General features: G+C 33.9%; 1 protein-coding gene across 2 annotated transcripts; it reads right to left on the bottom strand.

The window, feature by feature from the left end:
• Window positions 1-202: 202 nt before the first annotated feature.
• Window positions 203-9669, bottom strand: LOC105212320 (acetylcholine receptor subunit beta-like 1). Of its 2 annotated transcripts, XM_011184216.3 has the most exons (8): window positions 9525-9669; window positions 9232-9425; window positions 4159-4295; window positions 3174-3328; window positions 2079-2523; window positions 1596-1960; window positions 1305-1539; window positions 203-1067 (listed from the first exon to the last, which is right to left on the bottom strand). In XM_011184216.3, exons 2-8 carry the CDS (start codon window positions 9314-9316, stop codon window positions 903-905), a joined length of 1587 nt encoding a protein of 528 aa, XP_011182518.1. In that variant the 5' UTR covers window positions 9317-9425; window positions 9525-9669; the 3' UTR covers window positions 203-902. The 2 variants fall into 2 exon arrangements, with proteins under 2 accessions (XP_011182518.1, XP_028896035.1); XM_029040202.2 differs by lacking the exons at window positions 9232-9425; window positions 9525-9669 and having other exon boundaries at window positions 4159-8506.
• Between the last annotated feature and the right edge of the window lie 1281 nt (window positions 9670-10950).

Raw genomic sequence — 10950 nt, 5'->3', positions numbered from 1 at the left:
AAAACAAAAAAAATCTAGAACCGTGGGTTCGATTCTTGTCCTCTTTTTTTATTTATATAAAAATTCTTCAAAGTCAGTTGATAGGATCCATATAATGTTGTTTAAGTTGAAATTCAATAGATTTCTCTCAGTAAAAGAAGATGAAACCTTAATTTTCTTATTTCTTTCTGAAGAGCAACATGGAGAGCCTATATTAAAAGATTTACACAATTTTTGTAAGCAGAGTCATGTTTATTCATTCGATTAGGGGTTTGCTCAATAATAAAATGATTTCGTTTCGTTTCTATTAGTACGAATTATATTTACGCAAATGGCTCCGTGAAATTTACGCTACTGTTTAACTTTATGAGCTGAAGCGTTCCACTTTATTAATTGCTAATAATTATTTTCTTTCTTTATGTAATTTCACTAATATGCACGCGTTTTTCTAGATATTTTAACTTTCGTATTTAGTTACTTCCAATTCGCTTTTCTTATTTGACTAAATTCAAGTGGTCTATTACAAGCATATAAATACACAGTTACTTAAAACGCTTAACATAACAATATCCTTATGAATCATTGCACTTATAATAAGTTGACTTATAAATTCTAATTAAAAACTCTTAAAATAATATAATTCTTAACATGGAAGAATTGATTTGAACGCGACTTGACGACTACATCTTACTTATACACGTATATTTATGTATGTAATACATGAATAATCGCTTCAAATTTATTGCCGTTATGTGCTGAAGTTTTGTTGTTGTTGTTTTGTGCAAAATATCTCTTCACTAACAACGGATTAGTGATAAAACCCGCACCGAGTATATCTATTTTAAATTATTTTTTAATGAATTCCAAATTTTGCTTTTACGTAAATTTGCGTTTTTCACGCCATCACCGTGTAAATAAAGGATTTATTTTCCACGATAAATTTCGATGATGCGATCTTGATCTACATACTCAAAGATATGTGGCGCATCCATTAGTATGCCAACTGTACCGGCAGTGGTCACTATGAAGAAGATGTAGAGTTGCAGACGATCGATGACCATGGCCACATATTTCCAATCCTCACGGGTCTGCAAATAGAGTAATGAGGGTTAAGAGGGAATAGGTTATGTATTATGATATTATTCTGTAGTAACTCAAGAGTAATTGTTTTAGTAACAGTTGACTATCGATAAGTATAACTACAAGTATGTATTAATTATTTAGTACTAGATTGCAACTCCCTTAAACTGCGTGAAGTTCATTGCCAGAAGCATATTTGGTGGCAGATTATGATCCACAAAAACTAGAGGAAACATAAAACTTACTTGTATGTAGAGATCCTCATTTCGTAAATGTTCTGCGATGAATTCAACCGCTTCGGTGGCTTTGCTGGCCTCTGGCGAAAGCAATATCGAATCGGATGATTCACTTTCACGTCGACATTGATCGCCAAGCCCCAAATCGGCGCCACTATTTACTTTACGATTGATTTTGCAATTGGGATGATGCAAGTCGGAGAGCTCCATAACCTCCATTTTGGATTGTTTGCCGCCGATTGCGCTAAATCAAAAATATAATTTAATAAAAGCTGAATATAGCGAGACATTTTGACTCACCTAATGTGCTTGGGCAGCTCAGCTGGTGATCCATATGAGGGATGTGGATGTGCTGGCATGCTCATGCCCGGCATTTCCATCATCCAACGCAACCTGGTCTTACGCGGACGCTTCATTAGCAGAAATGCCGGCAGATAATGCAGAAAGACCGTACGTATCCACATGGGCATGCGATGTGTACGCGGACCGCGGAAATTCCAATTTATAATAATAACGGTAACCAAAATTGATACCGTATTCATAATGAAGGTGAACAGCAAGTACTTGGCAATGAGTGGCAGCACCAGCGAAGTCGGCGGTAGAATCTTCGATACAAGCAAAAGGAACACAACCAGTGACAGCAGAATGCTTATGCCCAATGTAACCTGTGGTGTTAAAAAATAATATATTAATAGATTTTAATTTATACAAGTGAATATATGTTTACACAAAAAAGAAACTCACAGCCATTTAGTTACAAATTACACAATGGTTGGATATTACCTTTTCACCGGCCTCGGCAGGCAGATAAAACACCAGTACGCACAGGAATGAGATCAGCACCGTTGGCAATATCAAGTTCACTGTGTAGAACAGTGTCTTGCGACGTATAATTATATAAAATGTGATATCTGTCTCGGTTGGATGATTGCCATCGCCTTCGTAGACATTCAGATAGGCTGGCACTTCGATAATATCCCAAGTACCCGATTTCCAATAATCCGAGAGATCGACAAAATTCTTATTGTTGTACAATGCCAGTGACACTTGATCACCATTAAAGGTCCACGAACCGAATTTCATAATACATGTCTGCTGATCGAATGGAAAATATGTGACATCGATAGTGCAGGAACTCTGATAGATCGCCGGTGGTACCCAGAGCACTTCGCCCGTTGGATAAATGAGCACGTTGGATTTGTAACGCACTTCGTAATTGCCATCAGCACTTTGGTGCGTAAGTTGTTGAGTGTTGAGAGAAATGTATTGAGATTAGTGAGTGTGACAATAATTACTCTATATATAGTATGGTATATTATAGAACATACTCAAATGGCAAAAATGTGTATTACTTAAGTTCTGGAGTTACTTCCTTCTTGTAAGCGGTTTGCAAAAGAACACTCGCTTACTTAATATAATGTATGACAAGCGTCAAAGAAACTCTGTTACTTATTTTTTCAGAGTTCTGTAGTGTATTATAGATATATTGGTTGGTATAAATTAAAGTTTTAAGCCACTTTTTCTTGCTAGCCAGCAAAAGAACACTCGCTTAAATAACAAAATATCTGGCTAGCAAAAGCCAAACTCTGTTACTTAACTTTTGAGTTTTTCTATATATTATATGCATGTATATTTCTTGAAACATGTCTACGTCGGTTAGTAAAAGAAATCAAGAGTAAAAAGTTATTATATTTTACAGCTGAGTTTGCAAAGCAGAGTTTTTCGAAAACTATAAACGATCTATATAGGGGTTAAGCGTTCTTTTGTGACTCGCTCCAAGAAAGCAAGCGTTTATATATATATTTTATGGTATATTTCCTATATAATATCAAAATATTATTATTTAGTAAAAAATTATTGCTGACATTCGCTACTCACTTATTGAACAATACAATATCCGGTTTCCAAACCTTATCAGGCGGCAAGCGCAGCACACCAATGCCACCATAATCGGCCTCATCCCATTGCAATTGATAATCGTACCAAACCAAACGTAACCAAACGTTTGATTTCATAATTTGATTTTTCTCATTCTGAGGTTTTCGACAGTCACACACACAGTTGTGTATGTATGTATGTTTTATAGATATAGATTTGTTTTAGAATTTCGATATCGCATATGCGTTTGAATTCGGTTATACAGAGACAGATATGTGTATAACAGTTTCAGTTACAGATTTCGTACATAAACGATGAAGGGGAGGAGTTCATTATCAATAAAGTGAAATTTTATGTAGGATTTTTTATTTGTTAAATCAATAATTAAAAAAATTAAATTTAATTTTAAAATGTAAATTAATGAAATAATTTGTATGAATGTGACGCTATGATTACATAAATGTATGCTTTTTCGTGAGTTTTATCCGGTTAATAAATATGAATAGTCTTAAATGAGCTATTTACAAATCGCAAAATTATTAAATATTTACATACAAATATTTAGTTCATACATGAGTGTGTTTGTAGTATTTGCTGATAACTGTATTTACACACAATTCGAAATAAAATAATGATTACAAAATTAAAATATTTTATGAGTAATGAGTAATCAAATGACATATCAACTGAGGTACATATATATAATACACTGATTGAAAACAATTATTAGCAGAGTAGGTATGTAGTAAGTATGTGTTACGTTAAGTACCGTATGATAGTCGAAATAATTGCGGTACTGTTACCAAAAAAACATACGGGTCCCGTAAGTCTGGGTACAATTTAAGTAATCTAGTTGTTAAAGTACAGCAGTAGAAGGTGGAGTAATTGTTGTAGTGGTAGTGGTAGTATTGGTTTAATAACAGTACTTGTTGCAGTACTATCTAGTAGTAGTAGGTGTTAGTAGTTAGTAGTAATGCACACTTACGACATTGATTAGCTGTACGAACGCCAAACCAAATCTTACTCCAACTTTTTGTGTCATATTCTGAACGGGTCGTATAAGTTTGTTATACCCACGAAAGAGATCACGTACCAAGCGTTCTTCATCTTCGGATGCGCTTACTAAGAGACACGAGTAAATAATAGTTTTTTTTTTCTTTTTATATATAAACAAAATGTATGATGCAAAGTAAAAGAGTATTTTGGTTAAAATGTCAAATGCACAATGACACACAGTTAGATAGACAGTTAAAACAAATATGTATGTGAGTATGTATGTACGAGTGTATTTAGAGATAGAGCGAAAGATAGATAGATCTAGATTGTGATAGATAAACTTGAGATATGGGGATATGTTACGTATAGCATATGAAAAGTTAAGAATAGTTGGGGATAAATGCTGGATGAGTTGATGCAAATAATGTGGAAGCATGTAAATGTTTGTATGTATGAGAGTAGGAAATTAGAGATAGTTAGTGAAAGTAGATGAAAATGTGACGAATCGCATGCAATAAACAGTCAAGACGACGAACGGTTTTACTATTCTGTATAAACTAACTTTTGTTGACCGGTAGTGTGAAGAAAGCGATAGAATGTATTCTAAGTGTACTATGACTAATCTTAGTATAATTTTCGATATGTATGTGTTGTGTGTTATGATGTTCAAACACTCATAATATCTAAAAATTTATTGGAAATTGCTGGCTTCATTTTTCCAGTATATGCGAGTGGTGAATAGAACAAGCAACGGACTGAGAGAATATACTTAGTTAAGTTAGTTAGTTTAATGCGATATTAGTATTCACCCTGCTGTTACTTTCAAATGTAAATCTTTTGACATGAGAGCATTTTTTTTAATCCCAAGAAGCATCCTGCTATTTACATATACATATTAGGTTTCGCGGCTATGCATAAAGCGCTACATAGCTCGTATCTGGCAATACTATACATCTTTGAAAGATCTTGACATAACATACAAAACGACGCTATGCATGATTAGTTTGGATATTGCGTCGAACAGTTATAGACGTGTAAACATGGAGTTCACCAACGCCGAAATTTTATTTTTTTTAAGTTTTCCTTCGTTAAAGGCAAATCCGCTTGAGAAACGTTCCGTGAGATTCATGGTGTTTTGGGGGATGGTACTCTATCATTTCGAACTGTGAAGGAATGGTTTCGACGATTCAGAGCGGGTGAAAACGACAACACGGATAAGCTACCCGGCGGAAGACATGTGACGACGAATACCGATCAAATCATGGAAAACATCGAGTTAGACCGGCATGTGGCATCTCGTGACATCGCCCAGGAGATGGGAGTTAATCATCAAACCATTTTAAACCAACTGCAGAAGGCTATATAGACAAAAAATCTTGATGTTTCGGTGCCGCATGACGCAAAAAAACCTTCTGGACCGAATCAACGCCTGCGATATGCTGCTGAGACGGAATGAACTCGACCCATTTTTGAGGCGGATGGTGACTGGCGACGAAAAATGGATCACATACGATAATATCAAGCGAAAACGGTCGTGGTCGAAGGTTGGTGAATCGTCCCAAACAGTGACCAAGCCGGGATTAACGGCCAGGAATTGGCCAACAGGAAGTGTGTAGTGTTCCACAAGGACAACGCCAGACCACACACTTCGTTGATGACTCGTCAGAAGCTACGGAAGCTTGGATATGAGGTTTTATCGCATCCATCATATAGCTCGGACATAGCGGCAAGTGACTACCATCTGTTCCCGTCCATGGCGAACGCAATTGGTGGTATAAAGTTGAACTGAAAAGAGGCTTGTGAAAGGTGGTTGTCCGAGTTCTTCGCAAATAAGAATGGGGGGTATGAAGTTGCACTTTTTATAAAGCATTGAATAAAGAAGCGGAAAGGAGACGTTTGCCAATCTAATAAGGATTCTGAATATAAGGATTCTGAGTTTGAATATTTAGAAATCAGTTTAATTATCATTCAAATTCGTTATCATATCGGACGATATGTTAATAGGAAGTGCAGATGATATTGATATCAGCTGACGATACGTCCATATCTTCTGATATCAATCGGAAAGAAAGTATGAAAGATTAGCGAAGTATTTCGGATCTGAAAAATATTCTGGAAGTGTAATGACAGCTCTCAAAAAGCAGAACATATAACTAGAATGTCCATTCTATAATATTAGTACTGGAAGTACATATATAAATCATTTGAATATTCTATATAGTCAAAGTAAAAATGTACAAGAATGTAGTATGAACTTCGTGGAAAAGTTATACTAAGTTTTTCAGATTTTAAGTGCGGGCGTGCGCTCGGCCTTTGTCGGATATACAAACATATATATTTCATCTTATCAATCATCATCATCAATTTTATTAGCGTTTATCAGATCATCTGCATGGTATATAAATTGATATCTTCTCTATGGGCTATTGCAATCTTATTATAAGGAGTGTAAGCGCCCTAAAATATGCAATGTTGCGCAAAATAAAACTTCGCAACTTGTTATTGCTCGAACATTTTTTTTAACTACGCTAATTTCTACTTTAATAACTCCATTATTCTGATGCATGTATGTATGTATGAGTGCAAGTGTGTGTGTATGTACTTGTAAAGTCAGCACATGCAGTCAACAAGTTAAGTCACTGCAATGTTTATGAAACTTTTGGATACAGATATCACAGCATATAATTACCCAATAACGGTATGTATTACCTAAGACTATTATGATATTACTTAAACTCATACTGTTTTTCGAACTTTTTGTTTTTTATTTTTTCGTTTAACTGATGTGCATGCATGAGGCGCGTTTGATAGAACTTGGTCACAACAAGCAGGTAAATATACGAAGGATGGAGTCAAAAGAAAATTTAGCAAATCAGATATAAATAAAGGAGACGCATTGGAAAAGAGAAAGTTTGAAACAATATATATATATAGAGTTCAGTTGTAGAGAGGAAACACAAAGTGATGGTGAGCGAAAAATAGCTTGGAATTATGGAGAGTGTAAACAAATGTTGTTGATTGGAGAGAACTTATGGGGATGTATTTTGTAGAGTGACATCGGAAAGATTTGGTCACTCGCTACGAGAAACTGTAATAATTTGTTTTGGTCCTGCGAGAATTATTTTGGTTAAGGGGTGCGTTGAAATTTGCGAGAGAGAGAGAGATTTAGAGGAGTAGAAAGTGGTTTACGATTACAAAAAAAAATAATTCAGTTATCTATGTATGTATGTATATAGCAAATAGAAAATCAAATGGTTTAATTTCAAAGTATGTAGCTAGAGTTTTGCAAAACAGGTTAAGTGAATCCATTACGGGATTAATTGAAGTTTGAAAGTGGTGCTGCAAAGTGGTTTGTCGTTGTAATGTCGGTAATTTTGCGGCGCTCAGTGATAGATATTTTATAATATGCGCTGCTTTTTTGTTGTTTTTGAAATGCTTGTGTGTAGTTTTGTGCTCTTTCAAGTTATCGCATTTAACGCTTTATTCTCGTACCCTTTAATTTCTGGTATTCTTTTCTTTTCTATTTTAACTTTACTTTTTTGGTTCTGAAAATGCTCGGCTTCAGAAGGAGTATGAATTAAGATTCGGCAGTTAATACAGAAATCTTGTTATATATATATGTTTATATATGTGTTTTTCGATTTGCAATGCTTTATGTTCAATATATTTCATTTTTTCATTGTGCACCAGCAGTTACACACTGGCTAAACTAGAATGATTTAATTAATAATTGCAGCGTGCGGGAGGCTGTAGAGGGAAAGAAACAGTTACTGTTTAAGCATTAGTTTACATGTTGGAAATATGTAGTACACAAGCATACGATGATTGTAGTAATTGTAGCATATACGTAGTTATGTATGTAACTAAGCTAAATTGCGTGTTTCGCATGTTGAGAAGTTTCGTTTCTTTTATTTTAGTTTTAGTTTCTTTTTTTTCGAAATGATCCTTAGTACTCTTTGCGCAGCTGAATTCCAGTTCGGCCACGTCTTTGCTTCCCAACACAACTGAAAAGTGTCGACAAACACACCCAGAAATTTGTTTAATTATTATTACTTATTGAATTATTTGATTTTCGCTTGCGTTGTTGTAAAAAATATGAGCGATACATATGTACATACATGTATGATTTTATTATGTATATATTCGTATTTTGTTATACTTACACTAGTTGCAAGTAGTGTGGCAACAGTTATGGCAAGTTTTTAGGATGCATTTTAAGCGTACAATTTTTCAAAAATAATAAAATTTTAATTTCGAACAGTTTGCGCTACTGAAAATACTAGTAAAATGCGGGGAATTTTATTGCAACAACAAATTTTAATTAATCAATTAAATTTTATTTAATTTACATTATTTTTAAATTTTATATATTTATTTATTTTTATATTTCTATTTACTTTAGTTTTTTGTTTTTATATTTTTTAGAATCGCAAATTAATTACAACAATGCATGAATTTATGTACATATATACGAGTAAACGTATGTAAGCGAAGGATGCTGTTAGATTTGTAAGCAAATCAAAAGTGAATACAAATGAAAAAGTCGCTTCTTACAAGTGATGGCAATGCATTTGGGAGTGGTGGGCGGAATGAAACAGCACGAACGCGCACTGTTTTCCTACAACACATTTGAGTATACTCAAAACAAATTTTTGGAAGGCGTGGAGCTGCAGTTCTCTAATGGACACTAACTTAGAGTAACTTTCAAAATGGGAATATCAATGTAAACTTTGGCAAATTTTAAAATATCACTTCCGATGTGAAAGATTTTAAATATTTGTCAAAGTTTTTGTTTGCATAAAATCAGAAAAAAATCAAATCATTCGCTCCATACTGTTACATAAAGCTAAAGAAAAAATATTGTAGGTTTAAATAGGCAGCTTTGGTAATTGTATATATACGTAGATATGTATATGTGGTAGTATAATACATACATACTTTCTTATTGTACTTTGCTAAAGCCATAATACAATATCAAATATTAATATAAGTAATTAAAGGTATTTATAAATAATTAAATGAAATATTTTCGCAGTTACATAATTTCACATTTCAAACTTGCCTTTTTGTAATTGTGTGAAAACCAGCAGCAGCGCTAGCAATCCCAGGCAGCTACCCAGCCAGTTGCTATACCTTCTTCGATCCATAGTTTCAGCAATTTGTAGCTTCTATTGAGCTACCGATTTATGTGACTCCACTAGTATACGCCGTTTTGCATTTAATATTCCTTTTATTTGATATTTTTTTAACAACGCCCTTGTGAATAAAAACACTGAACACATTAAAACTCACATTATAACGCACCAAAGAACATTACTTTCTTAAAGCCTGTCTTCTCAACAAATTTTTCATTACCTTTTTAGCTATTTTTTCTGTGATTTTACATGTTAAAATTTTAGATGAAAATTTCTTCTTTCACAAATGGGTGCGGATTTGCTGATTCTGCAGCTGCTGGATAAAATCAATTTGAAGCTTCCTTTCTGCAACGATAACGAACGACTTTCCATTGGAATTAAGTCTCCAATAGCTGCTTGAACTCACGCATGCGCCTTGCTAGTGCGCGCTCACGCTCTTCAATTTTGTGTTTCCACAATTGTTTTCTGTTTTTATTTGCACATTCGTAACAACATTGCCATCAGCTGTTTGCTAAAATTTGTTTACAAGCCACTTGAAGGTTCTACAAATATTCGCACATACGAAGGTCACGTGTTGCTGGCGTTGGAAAGTCGGTGCAATGGCCGCATTAGTAGGTTAATTAGTAGGGTGGTGCATCGGAAAGTATTTAAAGTGGATTGAGAGTTAAATTTTATATTTCTCAACCGAGAGCCGAGATATATGCTGGGAGCCGAGATAAATGAAATATTTTAATTAATAATAAAATAGTTTTTTTTTTTGTATTATAGTATATTAGAATTTGTTCAAGTCCTGACAATTTTGAAAAAAAGAAAGAGTTTCGAAAATTCTAAAATATTTTTTCTTATCAAAAATATTGAAAATGTGTATATTATTTCCTTCAGAACGAAAAAGTTCTCAGACTAAAGTATAAACTATTAAGATTCTTTCAATAATACTCTAGTGATAGATACTCTGACCAATTACTGGTCACAAGCTGTGTAATTTTATGATTAGAGAAGGCTTAAGTTTTCATTCAGTGAGATTTCGGAGTTATCATCTCCAAAACCCGCAGTTTTCGTTATTAAATCAACGTCAGGTTATATTTTATATTAAAAATTGCTCAAAATAATTTATTTTATATACATATTATAAGTACTCATATACCGTATAATACTTCATATAGGCTATACTTGTATGTAAATGTAACACAAATAAAAATGAAAACCAAAGCGAAAAAGCCGCGACGGCTTATCACACTATTTATGAGATTTTCCTTCAACAAAAATTGTCTCTCAAATGCAAATAATTATTAATTATGTTAATTCGAAGTTGTTAAGTGAAACGCGAAACCTCACACAACAAAGCCAAGCCACCAATTTATGAGACTGAACGAATTTTATGAGCTCATTTATGCACCAGTCGAAGACACATTGCATTTCCCAGCTCATTTCATCGAATCGAAAGCATTTTTTCTTTTCTAATTAGATTAAACATATTTTTTAACTAGACTATTCAGAGAGAGACAAACACATGCGCACTGAAATGGATTAGGCTACCGCGGCAAAATGTAACAAAAATCAACTGGTTCGCTAATAAAACAAACGAAACGAATTAATAATTAATCCAAAGCGAGAAAAGGTTTAAGCGCTTATGGCTCATAATTTCT

The sequence above is a fragment of the Zeugodacus cucurbitae genome, chromosome 2 (assembly GCF_028554725.1).
Source record: "Zeugodacus cucurbitae isolate PBARC_wt_2022May chromosome 2, idZeuCucr1.2, whole genome shotgun sequence".
In the NCBI taxonomy this organism is placed as follows: domain Eukaryota; kingdom Metazoa; phylum Arthropoda; class Insecta; order Diptera; family Tephritidae; genus Zeugodacus; species Zeugodacus cucurbitae.
The sequence above is the reverse complement of the archived record's forward strand: the minus strand, read 5'-3'. Positions and strand labels throughout refer to the sequence as shown.